This window comes from Melozone crissalis, unplaced genomic scaffold, assembly GCF_028551555.1.
Source record: "Melozone crissalis strain CALT ecotype California unplaced genomic scaffold, PUWL_Pcris_2 ptg000004l_1, whole genome shotgun sequence".
Classification (NCBI taxonomy): domain Eukaryota; kingdom Metazoa; phylum Chordata; class Aves; order Passeriformes; family Passerellidae; genus Melozone; species Melozone crissalis.
The window spans coordinates 21,457,963-21,483,196 of NW_026535782.1; the positions used below are offsets into that span (position 1 = coordinate 21,457,963).

At 35.6% G+C, this 25,234-nt stretch overlaps 1 protein-coding gene across 1 annotated transcript in view; it reads right to left on the reverse strand.

Annotated features, from left to right (window-relative positions):
- The window catches only part of ADAMTS20 (ADAM metallopeptidase with thrombospondin type 1 motif 20), an 84,850-nt gene that overhangs the window by 16,565 nt on the left and 43,051 nt on the right, over positions 1-25,234 (reverse strand). The window contains exons 16-28 of the mRNA XM_054274800.1: positions 22,023-22,118; positions 20,647-20,813; positions 20,408-20,537; positions 19,217-19,343; positions 18,322-18,532; positions 17,669-17,833; positions 16,791-16,955; positions 14,943-15,065; positions 14,030-14,137; positions 12,826-12,990; positions 12,312-12,599; positions 11,807-11,968; positions 10,190-10,366 (exon numbers count right to left, since the gene is read on the reverse strand). Of these exons, the coding sequence (XP_054130775.1) occupies positions 10,190-10,366; positions 11,807-11,968; positions 12,312-12,599; positions 12,826-12,990; positions 14,030-14,137; positions 14,943-15,065; positions 16,791-16,955; positions 17,669-17,833; positions 18,322-18,532; positions 19,217-19,343; positions 20,408-20,537; positions 20,647-20,813; positions 22,023-22,118 (2,084 nt within the window). The remainder of the gene's footprint in view (positions 1-10,189; positions 10,367-11,806; positions 11,969-12,311; positions 12,600-12,825; positions 12,991-14,029; positions 14,138-14,942; positions 15,066-16,790; positions 16,956-17,668; positions 17,834-18,321; positions 18,533-19,216; positions 19,344-20,407; positions 20,538-20,646; positions 20,814-22,022; positions 22,119-25,234) is intronic.

The window sequence follows — 25,234 nt, forward strand, 5'->3', positions numbered from 1 at the left end:
GCACTCCAAGAGTTGTTTATTGCTTTAAGTATGTTGACAACTGTTAAGAAGCAACACAGATTCTGTAATTAAATCCTGCTGAATTCTTTGATTTAGAGTCAGTAATTCTTTGCTAAAACAAGTACAAATATTTATGCCATTAGCTCATGCACCCAAAAAGGACCAAGGATCAAACATTCCATCACTCCCGAGAAAGAGTGGATTGAACTCCAAGAAATGTGTGTATTATTTACTGTTACATCTAAGTTACACCTATGTCAGCTACAGAACTTACACTGAAGAATTTTTAAGTTCTCTCTTTGAGTATGGCTTGATTTCAAAAATTCAGTGTTATATCACATTTCTCTGATGTTCAGAAGATATGTTGATTAAGTCCTCCTTCCATCTGCAATCTGTAAGTCTGCTTTGTCACTTTTCTGACTGTGCTTTTGCAGCTATAGAAATTGAAGAGGAGAAGACCAGGCTAAGAAGGACCTACAGACATCATCCAATCCACAATGCTGCTCAGTTTGAATCAGCTATACACGGACCATTCCTGACAGCAGTTTGTCAGTCTTGTCTTCAATGATAGGGATGCTACACCCTCACTTGCATGAAGTTCATCTTTTGTTCTTTCCCAGGCTTTAGGCAGAGGAAGGTCAAAAATGTGGATATTCTTCTGTTATGCTCTACAGTGAGACTTCACAGTACAAGCTGCCAGCTCTATGCCACAAAAAAGGCACACTTTTTACCTCTTGCAAGTACCATCACCTAAAAACTACAGATTTAGATTATCTGTCCTAGACCGAACCCTCAATGTACTGGTTAGAGCTGCCTGATAGTCCTTTCTGAATCCTTGTTAAACCTGGATTATGGTTCTACAATCACCATACCTCACCTTAATTATTAAGAAAAATTTTTACAGACTCTGAAATTCATTTTTAACCCCAGATCCTTATACATCCAATATAAGCAATATATTGCTGTGAGCTGCAGGGTATTTTTACAAGGAAACATAGGGAAGCTTAAGAGACCTTATTCTAACACATGAAGAAAGCCTTCCTCTGTGACCTGAGTTATTTATAACTAGATTCTTCAGATTGCAATCATGTCTTTCTAGTTAATGTTGTCCTAAACTTCATCCAGAAAGTATCACTGGACATTATTTTTGCATCAGAACTGCAGTACTTACAATAACATCTCTTCTGTATTCAGGTAGCTTTCAAGTAAGAGTACTGCTCTGCGTTAAACATAAACTTATATTTATAAGTTATATTTATAAACTTATTTATAGTGTTACTTCAAAAGCATATATTTAAAGACCACCTTTCAGGACACCTCCCCAGCGATTTCACCTCAATTACTTGTAATTAATAAAAAAAATCACAAGTCTGGTGTAGTATACATGACTTTTGTAATGGCTTTCCTACTGTTGAAAGTCAGTTCTCATTATTTTTTATAAGGGAAATTTAAAAGTTTACTTTTCAGAAGCCATTCTCTTCAGCACAGGAGCTCAGGAAGGACAAGCCCTGTGCCAAGGAACTGCCATTACCTACTGTCCTGAGTGGAATGGACCAGAGGACAATCCGCTCCAAGTATCATCATCTAATATTGGAATTTTTTAATTCAGAAACAAAAGAAGGCAGTGATCCTTTTCTCTAGTCAGCCCAAGAGCGACTTCTACATTTTTTCCCCCTTTCAGTCTACCTACATATTCTGGCTGTGTAACAAGTGGAGATGCAGGCGCACACCAAGTTTCTACCATCCACATTGTTTTCTGAGGCTTCCAGGTTACTGGGGATGTTAACACCAGAGTGCACTACAGTACAACCTCACAGCCCTTTCCAAGTGGCAGCTGAGCACAGAGACTGCCATGGTTTTCTGAGGTCATCTAACCTGGCCACTGTCCCCAGCCATACCTTTTCTGTCAGGACTGAGCACTGTATGCTCCTTAAAAAGCTGCTTCTATTGGACTACTTTTCAGATAATTGACTTTCAACTTTCATCTTAGGGGTAACAAAAACTCCTGAATAACCATTTTCCAAGCATGCCGAAGTATATCTATTTAACAGATGGACATAAATGAGAAGTTACATACATCTACATATGAACACGGAAAAAGCAGGAATGATGGGGGAATAAGAGGATTAAAGGCAGATTTTAGGATTGATGTGGATAACAGCAAGGAAAAACTGCTATGAGAGGATATATCTGGCATCTACTAGGAATGTGCTATTCCTCTTAAACATTAAGACATCCTGATTAAAACAAAGTCAGAACCATCAGCACATACACTGAAAGTAAAGGATTTCACGTCTGAAGAAGCCACACTCTGCTGATGATGCTGAGAAACTTTAGATGATATTTTTTTAAGTTGACACCACATGGTCTGAATTCTTTTGTCCAGTGCAGCTGGCTGTATCCTTACTGCCAGAAAATGGCAATCTGCCTGGATGTCAGATGAACAACCATACTCTTTGCAGCTGTTGGAAAAAATCAAAACCAGAACCCTTGAGATTCCACTTAATGATTATTTACAGAATGTCTTTTATTCATTCCAGTTATATTTGTAAGTCTTAATTTGGCCTACCTTTCCGACATCTCAAATACTATGCATTTCTCCAAGTTCAGAACAAATAAAACAGATGACCAGGTCCTTCTTTGAAAGCCCTATCATGTTTTTCCCCCTCAGGATGAACACCACTATTCTGCCCATCACTGCCTAAAGCCTGAAATCCTTCTTGATGCCAACTACAGAGCATTTGAAAACCAGACCATGCTCGTGGGCAGACCAACTCCCCATGAGTTACTGTGCTCAGCTCCCCACCTACTGAGATACTCAGACAGGCTCCACTGTGCCTTGTATTCCTACACTGTCTACATGTGTTCATAAATGAGACTGAGCTTCTCCAGTCAGCAACCTTCTCTTTGTTTTACCTACATGACTCATAAAACACTATCAGACTTTCAAGCAAGCTTTTAGCTATTACAATAACACAAGAACAATGGATTATGGAGATGTTAATGTGGGTGGAAATTTAAAAATAATAATCCTATTTTCATGAGTTCTCATTCAACAGTGGTGACACATCACATTTGCTATCTCATTTACCTCTTCCTATATATCTTCCATTTTGTCTCTCATTTACAGTAAAAATTGAATTATCTAGTTTTTCTTCCTGTCTTACATGCTCTTGATTTGAGTCTTTGTCTGGTTACCACCTGAGAATCAGGAAACCAAGAGGTATTTCTGCCTCTTTTCAGCAGCCATTTGGCAGGCTCAGTTACCTTATGTGCAGTCCTAAATTTGTCACTGAAGGTTCTGCTTGTATCTGTGCTAGAAACTTTACCATCAGCCCTCATTCAAGCAATACTGAAACTGTCATTCATGACAGTATATATTAAAACAATGAAAAGTATGATCAGCTTATTAATTGCTGGGAGTGAGAGAAAAAATAAACTACTGTGTTCAGCCAGCATTCCTGCAGCAGCTTATCTGGTATGTGTACCTTTTATCATCTTTCAGCTGAATGACATACAACAGACTGAGACAGATCATAATTAAAAATACAGAAACATTAGTAAATTAAAAAACAAAACCAACACCCCTAACAAATAATTTTGCCTTACCTTTCCTTCTGAAATCAGTGGCAGTCAGGAACAGAGCTAGACTCTCAGTAGGTCTTTTTGAAAATATAATCTACAAGTGTAAATTTGTGTCCAATTTACAAAATTGCAGTCCTGCCCTTTGCCTTTGATACCTTCTGCAAGAGCTTCAAATAGGCACTTTCACCATTACAGCATCACAGACATCAAATTGCTGACTTGGCCAGACTTCAGCAAGACTCATCTTTCTGCACCCCACAGCCATGAAGAACTAGTAACACTTCTAAGCAATTACATGAAAGCTGCAGCACTGGAGGCAGGGAGTAAAATGCAAGCATCAAGGTTGGCAGAAATGGAGACAGGAGACCTTAAGGAAATCCACCATGAGAAAAAGAAAGGCAGGGGTTTCTCTCTGTTTCAAATAAATGGATAAATTTCCGGACACATTTTTCAAGTAGACAGTAACAGATGTATCTGTGTCCATCCAGCAGCTGTGTTCAAAAACCTCCAGGAGAACCAAACAGCAACCCAAAATTAGTCCATTTATTGCTTCCAAAAAGTGGACACAGTTTAACAGACTCTATCACAGGTAGTTTAGCCTCCAGCCTCCTGTGAAGCTGGGGAAAACAAATAAATGCACAGGACTGACATAACCTGCGCTCTCACTGAAAAGTAATGGACCCCTTGAGAGGGACATTTTGTTCGCAGGTATTCACAATAGAAGTTGGAGCACATTTTTAATACGATGGAGGACGATATTATGGAAGCCACATTTCCACAAAGGAGTTGCACAGTTAAAAAGCCTTTTCGTGTAATATTTTAACTATTTAAAACTTCATTTTATTATCTTAAGGGATAGGGCCTTTTCAATTAACCAGTTACAAAATTAAGTAGACATAAGACAGTTTTACCACAGTAGGTGAATTAGGTTTAGCTGAGTTTGCAAAAATCTAAAAATGAGCAAAAGAAATGCTGGTTCCTAGCAAGTGCAAGCTCTGATTTATCATTTTTCATCATGTTAGCAACAGCAAAAGAGTAGCTCAGAAATTAAAGTAATGGCAAATACATAAGCTCTATGTGCCTTTCCATTCTATAAAAAACATCATATTGTATAAATTTTTTCATCTGATTAAAATCTAAGATTTTGTATTCAAACTTTAAAAAACTTGAAATAAAAAGCAATATGTGCTGGCACAATATAGTATTGTCAGAAATTTTTTAAACTTTTCAAAAGCATAGAAAATACAACTCTTTCTATGACACTTAAATAAATATAACCAAATGAATTAACACCCTCTCCAATTTATATTAAATATGATTTTAGCATGAAATTATGAGTCTATTTTGGATGAGAAATGCAACATTTTACCTACCTTCACATGTTGAAATCCAGTTTCCTTTCAACCTAAACCACTTTTCTGTATATTTTTAATTCACTAACAGTATTTCCAACATAACATTTCCTGTACATAAATATGAGCAGGCATGGAAGCTTCTGAAGGACTGATTCAGCAGGAAATCTAAGTGTTTAATCCTGCTGTCACTGAAGGGAAAGGGCCACAAATGCTAGAACACACACTGATCAACAGAGCAGCCTGTCATAGGGGAGTCACCAGTCTGCCACAGTTACTGGTTTTCAAAGAAAGGACTAAGAAATCATGCAGTACAGAACATTGTTCATTTCCTAACTCATTCCAGGTAATAAAAATATTTAGGTATGGACCCTCACAAATGTTTGAAAATGCTAGTACTTTTAACATTTATCTAGTATCTTAAATCTGAGTTCCAAAACAACTTTGAACCAACATTTATGAGTTCTGGCTGGGGTTTTCAAAGCTGCCACACACACAGGCAGCTCAGAATGATTTTCACAAGGATTTGACCAACTAGAACCCTTCAGCTTTTCTGAAAGGTCTAATAAATACACCAGTAGCTTCATGTTCCTTTCATTCTCATCAAATGGCTTATGTATTTAGGCATGGTATTATGCATTACCTGCTTCTTTTCCCCTTTCATTATATTCTGGTTATTGGGGTTTTGTGTGTGGGTTTTTTTTGTTTGGTTTTTTTTTTTCTGGTGTGTGTGTGATTTCATTATTATTATTATTATTTACTGGTTTTATTTGGACTATGTCCCACTCTTGTCCTCTTTCTAAGTGGAAGGTCTGAAAGTTCTGCAAACCTCTTCCTGACAAAAGTATTTTAAGAATTTAAAACCCATGTTACGTCTTTGATATTAAGAGTTGAGCTTTATATTGGGATCCTCATTCTTCTCTGTGTTTTGTCACTCACTAAGTGGGAGAGGACTGGGCCACAAAATTACAGCTCCAGCAAAAGATTCAGGAGCTAGGATCTTTCAGCTTTACCATCAAAGACCATCTATCTATTTCAGTCCAGTAGGTCAAGGGCATAAACACTGCTTGTATCAGTAACAATCTTTTTTTTGTGTTCAAATATAAGATCTTTCCCCATGACAACATCACTGAAGTATAGTATGAAGTTAATATCAACACACAGGTTAAAGAAAACCCTCACTTTCAGCAAAAGTGGTTAGTATCTGGCCCACCCTTTATTTTTTAAGGGCTTTAAACATTAACATTCCTTAATAAAGAGCACAATAAATATAAACACAAAGCCACACAACATGCATGAAAAAGAAGGGTTAAAATGCAACTGTATTTCACAGACACAAGTCACAGTCATTAAATTAAATTATTACACATTCATTATAACTTATTTATTATTTCAAGCTATACAGGCAACATAGCACCAAACAGGAGATTTTCCTCTCAATGAACATTACACAAATATTTTGGTTTTGAATTTTGGAAACATGTATTTTCTTTCATTTTTATCAGAATGACCTGAAATAAAATTCACTACCCCAAGACTCTTTTATGACATTATTTGGGCAGTGACATCTGCAATCAGTTATCTCTGATAAGGCCTCCCTCCCATTTCCAAAGTTTCAAAAAATGAATAGCAGATGCTAACATCAAGATTTCAGGCAGTGGGATATTAATTTAATGTGCTGTATGGGCAATGAGGTATTTTGAAGTTCAACATTAGGCAGCAGCAGAAGTAGAGGTAAAAAACTGAAGGTGGTTCTGAAAACCAAGTTCACTGATTCTGAATTCCCTTTTAATATAAAAGATTATTTTAAAAGATATAAATACTTTTTACACATTAGAAAAAGTGAATGAAGGCACTTATCATACACAGCAAGAATTTTTGCATTAAAATGAAAACAAATAAATATTTTACATATGAAAATCTGGCCTGCTTCTGCTCCTGAAGAAGTCAATGGGATGCCTGGCAGTGACAACACTGGAAGGGAACTGGGACTATTTGTAAAAAATAGATTCATATACTTAAAAATTAATAGCAGATTTCTTCCACTACTGCAAAGACAGAATTACATCTAAATTATTCTGGAGCAAGTAAGTAGAAAACTGAAGCACTAGAAAGACAGCTGGTTTAAAGAATATTACATCATGTGTCTGAAGGGCAGTAAGAAATGACAGTAACACCTTTCTGAGACTTCAGGGTAACTTTGAAAATAATCCATTCTTTTCATGCCAATATTCTCTGAAATCACAAGTAATACTTATGAATTACATACAAATCCTAAGAGGAAAAGAAAAAAACCTTTTTTCTAATAAACATTTCAGACACAAAAAAAAAAAAATTATCTTTTGTAAGGAGCTATCTATTCTTTCTAAAGAAACAAGAAAGGACAAGAGCCAATTATATTTCAAGTTGAGACACATCTGGTTAAAATTTTCATGATAAAATTAGGTAACTACCAACACTCATACAAGAACTGATTGCCCAAATGAAATACAAGGCTTCCAAGGCAACATCAACTGCTGCCACCAACTGCCTAAGCAGAAACCTTGCTGTTTGATACCTGTATCTTCAAGAGTTTTTGCAGGCACTGAAAAAGTACAGAGGGCCAAAAATAAGATCAAAATCCTAGTTGTCTAAAAATGTGAGCAAACTTTCCTCACTATGGAAAGCCTGAAAGTATTCTTTTCCCATATATGAACAGTTTATTTACTCCTCAAGTGTAATTTTGGCCCAAGCTTCCTAAAATCTTTAGAAAATATATAAAAATTAAAGAAATAAACCTTTAGAATTTGAGATTTACTTTCCTCACATGCATTTGGAGAACTGCAGGAATCAGGAACAGAGGAGCACACAGCCTTTAAGCTTTGTGAGGGTCAGCTCCAGTAGCCACTGACAGACACTATAAAGTGTAACAGCCAACAGCTGCTAAACTCCAGAAAGCATGAACCAAAATTCTGGCTTCAAATCATAAACTGAACCATCTTTGCAAGGGCCTTTTGTGCATTTACAATACATGTTTTATGTTAATTATGTTGTGTAAAATTAATCAATTGCTGTAATAATAAAACAAATGTATTTAGAAAGGATACTGCTAAAAGTCCTCTGTTCTTAAATATATAGCAATAGCTAGTGGACAAGTTAGAATCACAGAATCATGGAGGTTGGAAAAGATTTCCAAGATCATCTAGTCTTGTGTGACAGTTTCTGCTTAGGTTTTATCACTGGAATCCCACTAGCAGACACAAAAGCTTGATGCATTGCTCACCTGGCACAGAAAGATTACTCCAGACTTTTATGAAAAATATAAATAGTTACTTTTCTGGTTCTTGCAATCTTACAGAGACAGGGGTAAGTGTAGATGTGACAGGCTTGAGGACTTCAGCAGCCAGAGAGCATCTAGCCATTAACAGTTCCCTATATTAAAGCATATTTTATGCCAGAAACGTGTAAGATAGGCAGGGCCATGATCTATTGCCAAACAAAAAAATCCCTAGTCAACTGTGGCTAAAAAAAGATGTTTTTACTAGGCTACAACAGTATTCCTGTGACTAAAGTTTTACTGCTCCTTCCTAATAGTCATTCTTAATGAATAAATTTTGCTCTGCTTCAACAGCAACAAAAACCAACTAAATCTCTGTGTTGGCAGCATTTAAGCTAGTTAAATTATTTAAATGACAGCATATATAATATGTGAGCCTGCTTTTATTTCCTGAATCTGCTATGCTTGTTTCTGCAGCATGAGATGAAATTAAATCTTTTATGGCTTAACCACAGAGCTTGCAATTATATATAAAAGAGGCCTCTCTGTCTGATAAATAGAATCCATTCTAAACTTAGTTTTTGAAGGATTAAAAAGGCTTTTTATGTCACTTGAGAAATAAACTAACATGAAAATCTTTATAAAACGGAACCATACACAACATTTACAATTCAAGATCTTACAGGTAATCTATTAATGTAGGGCAAACTGGATTACTCAGGGAAGAAACAGGTTGTGAATAATTCTTGATCTAAAAGGAAAACAAAGATTGAGCTGAAAATCAGTTGTATGCTGAACCCTGCTTGTCTTCTCAGCACTTGATGAATATTAATTAGCGAGTCACCACTAATTATTTGGAAAATGGCTAGATAAGATACTCTGGTGTTTGCTAAACACAAACCCTAAACTCTGCTTTGTGTAGTGGAAGAATGAGATAACTGCGGTAAACAATTAAATCAAACTTACATTTTACAGTCTCTTTGCAATAGATTATAGCTTATATAGCATTAGCAATTGTTATAGTTGAAATCAGACATTTTTAAAAAATGCTGCCATATTAATTCAAAGAGACAAATTACATAATTTTATTAATAAAAAATTCAAATAAGTGTTGTCCCAGACCATCTCTCAGCGATGTCAATGACAGGTTTTTTGCTGATTTTGATGGAACCAGAACTGGATCCAACCTCCTTTGATTGCTTTTATTCCCCTTAGAATTTAGCACAATAATCAATATTGTTGTCAAATTCACAGCTTGGGAATTGTAACATGCTCTATACTGCAGAGCTTGCAATGATTACTTCAGTATGTTAATAATCTGCTAGTGGCAATTTTAAAGATTAATGGTGATTACAGTAGGCATTTTTACACATTAATAGACAGTGACATGTAGACAATAACATATTATACTTACATATATAATTATACATAGATAACTTTAATTAGTCCCTGTTTTAAAACCACTAATATAAACTTTTATACACAAATGTACAAGTAATATGGAGCAAAATGTTTGATGACAGAATATAATATACATGGATGTGAGTTATTTTATACTTAAATATACTATAGGAAAAAGTTATGCACTAAAAAGTTTAGGGTGTTTTTGCAAATATAAATACATAGATAGTACTACAGCATAATTTACAGCATAAACTTATAAATTTAAACACATATCAAATTGTAACCCTAACCTAATGGAGCACCTATTAGGTACTGTTATGAGTTATGATGATTTCTGGTAATTTTCAAAATACTCCCTATGATGTTTTACAGACCATGATATTGTTCCCACTGAAGGAAATGGCTGCTTCTTATTCAATTCTATGACTGTAGGAACAATTTCTTTATAAAAGTACATTGACTATATTCCACCTGCATTATTATTTCATTGTCATCAACTTTAAAAAATGACATTAAATCTTTTAAAAGACATGGGGAAATAGAGCGACAGAAAGAACAAGAAAGCAAAAAATATTACTGAATGCTATCGTACCGATTTCCACGGTCCCCGATGCCAAGAAACATCACCAGGGCAAGAATGCACATTACATTGTGCCATGTTAGGTGGCTTGTCTAGAATTTCACAGTTTTGATCACCCAACATTTGGCCAGTGGGAAGCTGACAAATCACCAGTCTTGTCTTTATTCCATCTCCACAAGTCTGAGTACACTGAAACACAGAATTTTATATGCAATAATTGTTATTAACAGAGTCATCACATACCATCAAACCAAAATATATAACAATCATCAGTACATCATATTATTTACTGTGTCTATTTCCATATTCCCTGGACACTCTATTCAAGAATAAGGACTTAAAGTCTAATTTCATGTGATTCCCTCACCAAAACCTTTACCGAATGAAACTTTTATGGCTTATCAAGATTCTCTGCAGAAAGTCTCAGTAACAGACACTCCATTAAGGAGAAGTAATTATGAGAATAAATGTGCATGTATCTCTTTCTTTAATACAAGGAAAATACCGAAATTTTTCTTTAAAGTAGTTTTCCCTGCCAAACAGTGCCAGAAAACTCAGATACTGGGCACACTTTTACACAGTCCAGTTTATACAGACTAAGTGTAAAATACGTATAGGATGTGTTTTCTGGGTTTCTGTTAGCCTGCAATTCTTCATTACCAGTTCTCATTCCTAATGAGCTCTGAAAGTCAAGCTATAATAGTTCAAACCTTTTTATGGTATTCTCAATGATTCTAAATTAGGAAAAAACTGTATAATCTGCATGAACTGTATCCTGAGTCTATGGCTGTGGACAGAAAAAATATGATATTAATATGATATTTAGACTGACCTTGAGAACTGAATGGCTAAATCTGGCTAAAACAAGGAGAAAAGAAGGAAAACAAAAAAGTCACTCAACCAATTTTTCTTCTTTTTTCTATTGCAGAAAGTGATTTGCAAAAGTAAGAAAAGTGGGCAAGAATCACAAGAGATTAGATTAGAATAAATGCAAAAATAATCAGCTTTAACTCTTTCTGTAGCATTTGAGCAGGAGTGTGTGGTTAAGATATAACATCACACAGCATGGAGACTAACATGTCCAATAACACCAAATGTGTCATCAAAATGTTCCAACCCAGGAACATGATCCTATCTTGATACTCCTAATTTGTAACTACAACCCAGTAACCACTACTACTTGCAGTTACTATTGTTAGTACCTATGAAATTACATGGAATAAAGTTTCTCTACAGCTTCTTATGCTCATTTTTTTTTCTTAGACTAGCAATTGCACTGTGGTTTTTCTGCATACAATCCAGCTTTTTGTAACAGAATATAATTTTCTGCATCTCAAGATACATGTTGTACAACTGTAAGATTTGTTGATGTTGTATATCCTAAGCCTCACGCAATACTTACTTCTTCTGGATGTATATTTACATAACTCGTATTTCCACTACAGTTCTGGATTTGATCAAAGAATAAAGTTTACATAAACAAGTCGAAACTCATTCTTTTTAAATTTTAAACTCTATTAAATAAGTAAAAACAAGGGGTTCAGTTCCACTCACAATCACATAATTATGTTTCTACTTCTAAGCTTATGTAGTAAATAATGTTTCCCTTTGTAAATGAAATGCTCTTACTTCTCCCCAGTTCCCAAAGTTCCATTGTGGGCAGGGTCCAGAATCACAGTGTCTCGACTCTGAAGGTTTTGTTGCCTCATCACAGTTACTGGCACTTCTTCCTTCCTCATCTTGACATACTACAACTCGGCGGTGAAATCCACCTGCACAAGTACTAGAGCACTACCAAAACAGGTAAAAATACATTTTGCCATTGCATGATCAAAGAAATGTAAAATATATTGGTTAAAACAGCAACTTGGTTTTAAACCTTAACTCTCAAAACTGAACTTTTCAAATAAAAATAACTACTATGTAGAAGTATTTTAAATTTGAAATCACAGAAAAATTACACTTAGAATTTAATATATTCTGAATAATAATAAGAACAAGAATAACAATACTTTTTAAAATGAATGTGCTTTTATTTTGACCAAATCTGTACTGCAATAACATTTCTAGAAATATTAACACATTAAATGTTAATGTGACAGAACAAATTAATATATCTAAAAAAATTTCTTACTGCTCCCCAGGGTCCAGTTCTCCATTGATACCCTCCCACGGAAGGACGGTTCCACTGGTTTAAATTGGCTTGTGGAGGGTGTATTGGGAGGTAACCTGTTTCTGGAAAATGGCTTGGATGGTCATGTAGTTTTGGAACATGATGATAAACTGGGCATGGCGGCATGTTACATTCTTGTTCCTTAGGAGGTCGGCCTTCAGGATCACAGTAATTCTCACTGATTTGCTGATGATAATTGACACAGATGACTTGTCTTGTTACTATTCCACTGTCACACGTAACTGTGCACTGACCAAAAGATTAACACGGTGTTTGCCACAGAACATTGATGATTAATAAATATAAATTCATTTATATTTACTTTTGACAAGAACAAACATATACTTTGTGTTTTCAAGGGATGCAATTTCAATCATGCTTGCAAGAAAAGAAAAATGAACTCTCAATTTCTAAACAGAGATTTGGCCAATAATCTAAATATACACATTAAAAAATTGTTACAATTAATACTTACAGGGGACCAATTTCCAACTTTCCACTCTCCACATGGGCTAAAGCAGCTTGAAATTTCAGCTGGTCGTGGTAAATGAGCACACAAAGACTCATCTGCTATCTCTCCATGAGCATCTCTGCAACTCACATAGCGAGCACGATCGCCCTTCCCACAGGATGCAGAGCACTGTCAGGGAACAATTCAAGGTCATCCCATTTTAGGAGACTAAAACAAGATCATGCAAGCATCTAAAATATTAACATAGCATCTGTTGGCCTGAAACTGAATTGCATGGCCTTAATTCTCAAGAAGCATTTCAGTGTGTATAAACAGATAGCATACAAACTATAACACAGAATAATTATGCAGTTGCAAGAAGCAACAGAAACATCAGTAACTTCCAGAACACTTTAATTGTTACACAGGGATGCAATATTTACAGGAACGGTTCAAATAAAAACAGATATTAACAATCCATTTGCCATTATGGTTTGTATTAGCAGATTCCATTGAGCCCCTTCTGATGCCTTTATAGCTGAGAAGTTCAAGGTGTACTTAATGAAGAACTGCTGAGTAGCCTCAGTTTATGCACTATTTACTGCTATTTAGTTAAAATAGCTGTGCAAAAATATAACTGCATCATATGCTTTGCTAAATATCTCAAGAGATTAACAGACACATCCACATTTCACAGAAAATTTTAAATTTTCTCATCGCTATCAAGTAAAACTAATTTTCAACATTATCAAAATAAAAACCTTGCATTGAAGAAAATTCATGTAGGAACTGTTTTACTAATGCTTATTTTACAAAAAAATGTCAATTTAGATCTTTAATGACTCCAGCTGTTTAGTATTACTATCACATAAAAGATTTAAATAATATTTTAACATCAAAGATGTTCCAAATACTTAGAAACTGATCAATTACATTTAAAAAATCACTTCCTAGTGCGCTGCCAATGATACAAAAACTATTTCACTCAGAACCCCAGCTCCTAGGATTCCACTTTTTTTCCTATTATTTTTCCTGGTTGAATTTGAAGCACAGAGTTTGCTGGAAGTGTCTATCCCCTCCTTAAGAAACAGTTTCTTTTCTTAAGAACTCCTTTTTCATCTATCCCAAGCAGATTTCAGTCTGAAAAATATCTTAATGAAAGCTCTGTGGAAAAATGGGTGAATGAGTGGAGGGCTGCCCTGCAAGGTGTGACTGCTATATTACATACTGGGGTCCATGATCCATATCTCCATTGGGTCACCTTCCCCACATGAACTAGAGGAAGTGAAGTAGTCCATACTTTTGTATTTTCTGGACAAGAGGGCAATTCACATTCCTGTGGGGGTGAGGAAAAAAAACACTTTTGAAATACACACTTTGGAAGAGCCAAATGTAAAGTAAATGGTTAGCTTTTAATTAACATGCAAATACCTTCTTTTACACTTTCCCTGGAATTATTCAAAGACCTTTCATTGAATTGCTTTGTTTCATTTTAAACGGAGTGTCAAAGAAAATTTATTTTCTCTTAAAAATGCATTAGCAATAACTAATAATATTGGCATTTTGAGAAAGAACAGTTTTGGCAAACTTGTTGGAGAAAAGGAGCATAGACATTACAGTTTCCTGCTTCAGAGCCACAGGCAGCACAGAAGGATCAAGCAAAGACAGTGGCTGTGCTATCCTGTCCTTTATACCTTCAGCTACTGAGAATATAAATTTGCCCAGTTTCAGTCAGTAGCTAACAGGTACCACAATTAAAAATGCCAAGGATAACGAAATCCAGTGTTTGCACATCTAAGCAGAAATAAACTACACCAATTAACAGGCTTTTATGTTTAGAAGCTTATTAAAGAAGCCAGGTGGGTACTATTGATTAAGCAGGATGGCAAGCAGTGTCCTTACCATATTCTACACGTTGGAGCTACTGACAAATAATCACAGGCCTTTGGATTCCTTGAAGCAATATACTCTACCAACATCACATATCAACTTTCAAACATCTCTTAAAATTACTCTTCTTTTACTTAATTCTCTAGGCAAAATTTGACTTTTTGCCCTCCGAGTTCCCACACAGAGTCAGTAGAAAATAATTGCATTCAGACACTTTTGACAGAGAAGTAGAGAGGTGTTTTTTAACTTACCTGGCTGTCCCTAGGACGAGTGGCAGCACTGCATTTCCTGTCGTCGCTCAGGATTACGCGGTATATCCCAGTAACACATTTGACTGCACGCACCTGGTACCCGCGTCCGCATGTTACCGCACACTGTTGAAGGCAGGAGTTTCATACACTTGAAATAGAGCTATTTATAACCAAATTTCATTTTTAATTACATTTTCTACTTTGCAACTCTTTCTAGAATGAATAGGAATGACTACTGAGATGGTGTTAGCTTCCTTTGTGGCAGACCATCAGGTACTTAAGCAGTGTTTGTAGCACACCAGTGAACAGTGCTTGTGCAGGGCAAAGGCTTTCTCTCTTTCCCCTTTTCTATCCCCTGCAGTGACTAGGCTGGAGGTTGGGCAGGAGACTGGGAAGGAACACTTCCAGAACAGCTGACCTGACCTGTTTAAAGGGATAATCCATGCTCTATTATGTCATGCTCAGCAATAAAAACTGGTGAAGAGAAAGTAGAGGAGGGGAAAGAGAGGAATAAGGAGTAGCTTCAAATGAATCACTAACTGCAGGTGTTAAATGTTTTTTCCTTCACTACAGAGTTTGACCACAGTGCACTCAAAGCTGTCACCTAAAACATTAGATGGCTGGAAATATTATGATGCAAACCCTATCCCTATAAATGTTGTGGTTCAAGCACAAGTACCTGTAAAAACCTGGTTGTGAAAGGCTATTACCAGGTGGTACAGTGGAAAAACTGCAATGAAAAGTTCTACTCCAGTGACATAGATTGGTAAATTACTTATACAAGCTATTTCAGAAAACTATTTTTATTCATAAGGATTCTATCATGGGACTGAATTAATCTTTTATTTAACTTTTGCATTTAGCTTGTAGGAATGGAAATTCACGGTCCTGTGATCACAAGATTACTCTATATTATGTTAGATAACAGTATGCTTATCTCTAAGGTAAAAAAGTAAAAGAAATGTCTAAATTAAAAATATACTTAATTTCCAAAGGTATATTTATTCTGTATTTTAATAACAGGTTGTATATAATAAGACAAAGATCAGCTGCTATTTGGTTATGATTTCCCACTAATATCCAAGAAACACTGTTTCTTGGATAAGTATTCTACTGTTGGTTTGAATAACCTGATCTTATAAATGCCACATGAAGTTGAATACCTCATATTTTTAATTAATTCTCATCTATTTACTGACAAAAGTTTCCTTCACAAATTAATTCACTTTTTCCTAGTGTTTTAAATCCATTTTGGTTTATATTTGATGTGTGTCACACAGGAACATGTTTTTCAACAGCATTTTCACATAAAGAGATAGCAGATCTTATATCACTGAAGATAAAAACAAAATGTAACAATAAAATACTAAGTCCTTTTCCCTGCTATTATTAGCATATACATTTCTGTGATTGATTGCAGTATATTGTAGATTGAAGACTGATGTGTACCAATTGAAGTATATTGTAGATTGAAGACTGATCTATATTAATTCAAGCTACCACTTGAATATGCCCACTTACCTATAAATACTTGGTCTTTTACCTGTCTCGTTCATCTGAACAGTTTGCTACCCTCATTTTCATTATTCTGGTGATGTATTATACTGATGTGTAAAACATCTTTGATATTAAGGTTCAGGACCAATTACTATTTTAGGCATTTAACTTCTATATGGGTGTTCCTAAATTACAAGTTGGATAGCCAATAGGACCCTGCAAACAAATATGTGAATCAATTCAACTAAAACAAATGTGTAAGACTCAAGTAAAATGTTTAAAAGGTATTGTTTTGTGATTGCTTATGGCCTGAACTATAAACCAAGAAGCCAGAAATCCTTATGTACTCACTGATCCCCAAGGCCCTACTTGCCAAGATGCACATTCATGAAGTTCACACGGTGTTATTGACTCTGGTCTGTCATTTGGGTTACAGAAATCATCGCTCAGTTGTTCATCATTAAGTTGGCACCAGACTTGACGATGCTTCATTCCTTTGCCACACGTCACAGGGCACTGTAAAATTATTATAAACACCAGTTTGCAGAGACATGAATCTGCATTAGGGCTTCAATTTCTTTTAGTAACTTGTTCATAAATAAATCACATAAATAACAAAAATATTCCATGAATCATATAAATAACAAAAATATTCCATGAATGTAAGTAGTCCAAAAAACCCTACTTTTTAATGAACTTTTCAGTTCCTGTTAAGTTCAATTCAAATGCTAATACAAAGAAATTACTATTAAGATTCTAAAGCTGCAAATTATGAAAACTATGTGCAGATCATTTATTTCCAATACAATAATAGTGCATATATCACAGCGTTCACTGGAAAAATGTTTAAACTGTCCACAATTCTTTTATATCCATCTAATCTATAATAAAATTATTACAATTCTATTAAACAGTTGGCTGTATAGTTGTCATTGCTTCATAAAAAAGGAAGGTATGCAAATTACTACAAATATATTTACTTTACATATCTTCACTACCTCATTTTAATGTAACAAAATCAAGGAGAATATAAATTCTAGGAGTGTTTTACAGAAGTTCTCATGCCAGTCATAGATGTGTGATGTGTATCAGACAAATCATAGGACTTAAAAACTTTCATAACCATGTGGCCCAAAATATAAAACAAAACCCCTAAGCACTTAATGCAGCTTATTTTAATACTGATGACCAGGATCAAATGTACTTTAAGTTTTACAAAGTTTCATTACCTCACTCCAGTCAGTAACAGACCAGCTTGGACATAAGAATTCATTGCAGCTCTGTGTTACAACCCTTGGAAGTTGCTGGCATTCTCTGTCAGGAAGATGACGTCCCAAGTTGTTCATACAAAAAGCTTCTCTGGTTCTGACACCTCTTGCACAGCTCCTGGAACACTGCATAGTTATGAAACAGGAAACAAGACAATAAAACCAGGCCAAAACACATTACCAGTCTTAAAGGTAAAAAGATGTTCAGGATTGCACTTGACAAAAGTGTCCTCCATTTAATCCACAGAATGCTAATATGTTCGTTTGAGATAAATTCAGCACTTTATATAATAGCTCCAAGATAAAGCTCTAACAAAGAACAAAATCAAAATAGTACAGAATTAAATTATTAAGCAAATAAAATATACACCTTTAATTACCAGATCTTTGCTGCTAACATCCAAAACCAGGCTGCAAACAAGCTGCCCATTCTTATAAAAATATAAGGAAGTTGCTGAAATATAAAGGCTGGTATCAGATGATTCTACATATCTGTACTTGTCAAACATTGTTTCCTCTTAGTTACTAAAGTAAGAACATACAGAGGATTAAAAATTTTGTGTGAATGCTAACCAGAACTGTAATGGTACAATTACAAAGTTTTAAATCTGTACCTCTGACCATTCTGTGTAGTGCAAACTTCTTAACGTACAGTCACCATGGCAAGGCTCTCTGGCTGGTGGTTTCTGCTGATCAGCACAGTACTTATCCTCCACTGGAGCACTGAGTCCTCTTGCAATAGAGTATTTCATGCAGTGGATCGCAACAGACCGATGTCCTGGGCCACACTTTGATGTACAGTCACTTTTGCCAACACTGTGCCACCTAAAATGACAAACTGTTACAGAAAGCTCAAAGAATGTACCAAGAATCATAATGTAAATACAGATATGCATTTTAGGGAACAAATAAAACTGTAAACCCTATCTCATGACTGGATTTTGAAAGCAATATAAAAGAATTTGACTCATAGGCTTAAAAGAAATTTTTTAAATTTAAAGGATTTCTTATCTTAATCTCCTAGGTGACTTTGAAAAATGTAAGCTATAATTCTAACTCTTCATCATCTGAATATTTCAGTGTGGGCTATCTTGGACTGCAAAAACACCATTCTGTTTCAAATTATTTCCAGTTGTGGATACAATTCTGGTGGAAAATGTATTTAATGCAGCAATACAAGTTTTTGTGCCAGAATATATAGAACAGATTCACAATTCTAACAAGAGATTTTGTAATTTACCAATAAAAATTAGAAAAGACCCTACTTCTATGTGGACTTGATAAAAGGTGTAAATATCATGTATGTGAGTTTACAAAAGGTGTAAATATCATGTGTAAAGCCACTACACCAACAGATTTAAGGAAAACAAGGAGAGATGGGAAGAATGAGGAAGGTAGACAGGGATGAAGGGACAGAGGATAAAGCAATCTGAATTACCTTGTTTTAATGCCAATCAATAAAACCACATAAGACCACAATAACTCCATCAGTTAGGAACCTTTTTTTACCTTAATTCACAGTCTGTATTACACTGCTCGAAGACACTTGGTACAGTGGGTAGAAGTTCACATCTTTGATCAGACACTACCACACCATCAGTTCTACGTATACATGTCATTCTTCTTCTTCGAATACCTTCAAAAAGCATCAGAAGAAGTAAATAAAGGGCTAAAATAAGAAAGACTGCCTTATGGGTTCCATTCATCAGCGAGGAACTGAGATGCCCCATTAACACAAATTGCTGTACACTGCAGATACTGCATAAACACACTCCTTTGTGCAGCTCACTACATTCCAGGTGGAGAATAACCTTTCCCAATTACCTTCCCCACCTCTCAGCTGTCCTAGAGTGGTCTCACAGGATATCAACTTCCAGAGAACTACAAAAGTGCAACAGTCTATTTACTCATCAGGCTAAGTATTCCAAGCACATCATGTATGTTCTGCTAATTAACATATTTCCTAAACCACCATGTTAACTTAGACATTGTGGTCCTTTCCCTTAAAGAAGCAGAAAAATTGATCACCTAAAAGATCTGGAGTTCTGGGAGAAATACCTCAGTTGACAGCTATTCTGCTTCTCTAGAACATGAGCATGTATACAACCAGAAGAAACTCATCATTACATATTTTCAGGCTTTTTTAGCACCCACTAAGAAGAGTATTTGTCAAAAATCTGTGTACATACACTTTTATATATACACATTTCATAAATGCTGTGGCTTTATTTTTATACTGGAATGGCCTAGAGTGTAACAGCTTAAAATAGTCAAATATATCTTTAAACAGCATCGTCCCATTTAGCAGATAATCAAAAAAAGACAAATAAATGAGTATGAAAGACACCAGACAAATCAGTGATCACCTGGAAGTGGTATAATGGAAGCCTAATGAATATTAATAGACATACAATACCACTTTATAAGAATATATTAGATTTGATCCAATTGCTTTTTAATAAACTGCTCCTATCTCTCCAAATGTAGGTTTGAATATAGAATTGTACTGGCTAAGTAGTAAAAATAGCCAAAAAAAATCAGAAGCTGTTCTGTCCTTAAAGGCTCTGTGAACTTGAAGGATACTGAGGGTAACAAGTCTCTCCCTTACAAGTAATGGTGAAAAGTCAGAGAACTTAAGATGAGTCCCTTCCTAAATCCCATCAGATCTTTGGTTCTGGTGAAAAAAATACTTCACAGTACCTTGGCACATCCTGCTGCAATCTTGCCAGGGTCCATAAGGATCCCATGCAAACAGATCACTTCCATCTTCTATCGGGACATTGAATGAATAACGCACATCAGGGTTGTATAAATTCCCTACACACAAAACCTTGATTGAGATAAAATAATAGCTGTTTTTCAGTGAATCTGAATATAAAATTATGAACACAATGATCATGTAGGAAATTTTCAAACTTCTGAGAAAAGTAAACATGCACCTGTAAGGTTAGTTCTTCTTCGACTTTATCAGTGCTGTTAATTCGTTCTATGGTATTGTTCGAACCACTGTACTCGAAAATGGCTCCTTGTACATTGATTTCTCTTTTTGACATGCTTACAACAAAATTTCCATTCAAGATAAAATTTCCGTGGGCATCTGATAAAGCTGCAAGTGAAATAAAATATTGGAAATCTATTTAGTTAAAAGGTTCTATCAATTAAACCTCACCAACACATAGCTTTATTGTAGTCAATGTAAAAAGTTATATCAAAGAGTTCAAATTAATAAATTCAACCCTAATGGTCAGTACCTTTCACCTGAGCAGTGGTCATGGATTTTCTAAGTCATGCATTTTCTCTGCATTATAGCAATTAAATAATATTTTTTCTGCTGAATTGCTGACTGCAGTCCTAACTTTTAAATTTGACTAGGTTCTGCCACTGCAGGAGGAAACAGTAGTTATTGGTATTTCTGCCCTATTCTACAGCCCACATCCTTGTATTTGCTATAGCTACTTCTAGTGAAGTGGGTTTTAAAAGTAAATTTGAAAATAAAAATAAATTATTAAGCATTTGTGATAGTAATTTAACACAATGACCTATCTGCAATAATAAAGATTAATGACAAATTAAACATTTTTTAAATAAGGTAAAATTTGTAGTACATGATGCTATTCAGGCATTACTACATTTGAAATGGAAGCTAATGTCAGGGGGGAAAAGGTTGCTTCTGGGCAGCAGGTGACAAGGAAAACATTCTGAGAATTCTGAAGTTTGTTGGCTAGGATGACAATGGAAGAAGAGACAGCAGGCAAACATGCTTCAATATTTTTTCAAGCACTTCAGATACAATGTAACTACTGTGAAATAGAACAACCAAGATTTTTGGTAGGAGGTACTTATGAGTTCTTTGTTGCCTACACACACTTGCAAATCTATCAGCACACAACAACCTTTATACTCTTTACGTCCCAGACATAATAGAAAAAGAGAAAGTGAGACAACTGGTAAGTTTGCTGATGGTCAGACTGTTTTGTTCATAAACAAAGTAAATGCTTCCAAGATTTAAAACAACAAATACCTGCTTTATTCCTGAGCTCACTTGTGGCAGTCCATCGTGACAACAAAGTAAAGAATTGACAAAATGATGCAAGCTGTTATAATTCTTATTCTCTGATAAATGAACACACTCATCTAAGAACTAGAAACCTTAACATATTACTGATTTACAGACAGACCCAGACAAATGAATTTACAAAACAATTAGATATTTTCTCCAATGTCTTTATCAGATTTCTCATAATATACATCCAGAGCAGATCTCTGTCAAAAGCACAAAACCCCTTCATCCATGTTGTACACAGGAGGCTTTTACCAAGGTAGTTGTCATCCTCTGGTTTTCCTGAGTAGCTGTGCTGTTGAATATCAATGTTTGTTGCTCCTTTGGGAATATTTACTACAACATTGTAACCTGCAAATAAATTATATACAAAAATAGTCAAGTATTAGTACATATGAAAATAAATTTTCATTCACAAAACCCTACAGTGCACTAGAGACAACCAATGCCTCTGAATGCCTTCACATGTTACGTTCTGTGTTCAGATATGTGAATTCAATTCTTCACCACTAACATAAGCTCAATCTATTCAGAAGAATTCCTACAGAGCAGAACTACTCTAGAAGGCAGTCAAGTATATCAAGAGAGACTTGGGAAACACTGTGACTGGTCACAATGTAAACTTCTACAGAAATCTGGGTAAGTCACTTAACAGGAAATATCTCCATTCCCTCTTTACGAGATTTTCTCTCCAAGAGAATTCCAGCATGCTAAAGAATGAATCCTAAATACTAGGATAATATTGGAGTGTTGCAGGTCATATGCATAGGTAGATACAGCTGTTAAACTAGCCATGCTTGATTCACCTTCTTCTGCTTAAAATATTGAGTGCACTCCCTTCAAAATACAAATGCTTCACAAATGAGTCACCATTTCTTGCAGTATCTCCAAGTAATATTATGGCAGCCTTGCCACGAGGTAACAAAATAATGTGCATCAAGATCTACTTTTTAAAAATCATGCTGCACATAAATCTAGGTTAAAAAGTCCAGACATGTTTCTCACAGATGCTAACCATGAATTCGAAATACTTACAGCTGAGAAAAACCGAGTACAGCAAACACTGGAAACAACTAACAAATATAAACATGTAATGTGAGGTATTAATAAAAATTTTGATAATTTTTCCACTTATTTCACTGTGTTTAACAATATTACTGTGGCTTTAGTTGATGCACCTCTGCGGGTAAAAATTTAAATGGCAATTTCCTTTTCATTTTGTACTGGGTTTGACTGGGATAGAGTTAGTTTTCTTCATAATAGCTGGTTGCGGCTGTGTTTTGGATTTGTCCTGGAAAATGTTGATAATTCAGGGATGTTCTGGTTATTGCTGAGCAGAGCTTACAGAGTCAGGGCCTTTTCTGCCTCTCACCCCACTCCATCAGTGAGGAGGCTGGGGGTGCACAAGGAGTTGTGAGGGCATACAGATGGACCCCAGCTGACCACAGGGATATCCCAGACCATATGGCATCATGCTGGGCATATAAAACTGAGGGAAGAAGGAAGGGGGGAATGTTCAGAGTGATGGCATTTGTCTTCCCAATTCACAATTTTGCATGACACAGCCGTGCTTTCCTGGCTGGACACCTGCCTGCCCACGGGAAATGGTGAACCGATTCTTGCTTTCCTTGGTGTGCATGGCTTTTGCTTTACCTATTAAACTGTCTTTATCTGAACCATCTGAATTTTCTCACTTATATTCTTCCAGTTCTTTCTCCCATCCCATTGGGAGGTAGTGACTGACTGGCTGTGTGGTTCCAGCTGGGGTTAGGCCATGACAAATTTAATAATTCATTAACTTCCTAGTGCTTTTAATCTATTAAAACTATGCCATGCATTTAAATGAAGATTTAATCTAATTACAGGTCCATCACATTTACCAGCTGGGGGCAGCACTGCAATTAGAAACTGACAAGATGCATGCTCGGAATAAATACAGGGTTGGGCCAATCTTTCAACATTCTGGGAAGAAAACCAAAACACAGTTTAAAAAGCCCCTCATCTCAGACACTGAAGACTTTGTCTTTGAGGTAACAGAATGAAAGAAGAAAAAATACAGGAGGAAACTATAAACAAAACTGCATAGCATGTTGTCAAGGATACACAAAGAGAATAAATCACACACTAGGATGCTGAGAATGACCATTGTCCAGGAAAGCCTCAGATACTCTAATTTGATGCAATAATAACAGCCAATATAGTAATAATGCGTACATAATTAGATTACCATCTCCTAAAATGGAAGCCAAGTAAATTAGTGTTTTTCTGTAATGGATTTTTGATTATTTCTTTACTACTGTTTACACAGTTACTGACAACATCGTAACTGTATGACTGTAAGCACACACCACGGGCTGCTATTCTCAATTCCAAGTTCTGCCTTAGTAAAATGGCTCATTTTAGTTTGAAAGGGAACCAAATGAAGTTAAAAGATCAAGTGCATATCAACATATTTAGCTGGTGACCCTAATTCAGAATTTTTTTTCAAAATTGTATTTCCTCAGACAATATCTTCAGTCATTTGCCAAGGGATGTCTTAGACCTCCCATGGACATGAGAGTTTTAGTGATCAGCTAAATACAATTTATTGTTTGCATGGCTGTATTCCTACTTGAGCACACCCCGTGATAATCCCAAATGTTCAGCATACTGTTCATTGGTATAACTCAGTATTATCTCTTATATGCTATAATAAGAATATGAACATAATTTAAAACATTTCACTCACTAGAAAACCAAATAATAACTCAAGGCTTTCCTCATCCCAAAACATGGGGGCTTTTTTCCCCTTCGAGTTCAATTTGAAGCAAAAAAGTCTGTGACAATGGGAAGTCATTAAATCAGAGTGATAGTCTTGACCTTATTTGCATAATGGCAGTTTCACATTATGGTCACTTGACTTGTAACAAATGCGTGAGTGACAAAATTCATGTATCTATAAGCATCTTCTTAGGACAGACACAAGAAAAAATACATGTCATTGTATGGGACAGGTAGTTGTATAAATTTTTTGGTAATTTTCAATGCATCTGTGCCTTCTGCTAGGGGAAAAGAAAATCCAGCATACTTTCAGGATACTTGGCATACTTTCCTCAATCCCTTTGTTCCATGAAGATCCTATTTGGCAGCTCTCCAGGTATCATTTTCACTTCACTTGTGGTCTCTTTCAACTAGTGAAGTGTAGGAAGGAGCCTCTAGGCAGATATTAACCTGGAGACTTCTGTCCTTATGTTCTAAGCTCTAACTACTTAACTGCACTGCTACACTCACACAGTAGTCTCTACACACTTCACAGAAAAGACTACATATAGAAGAACTATCAGTAGCTCTTGTAGAGAAACTAAATCAAATCAATAAGAAATACCAGGGTTATTCAGAACTTTCTCATTCACTACTTGTCAATGAGGAGGAAAAAACATAAATATTGTTACCCCTGTTCTCTGGAAGGAGAAGGGTCACATTTCATA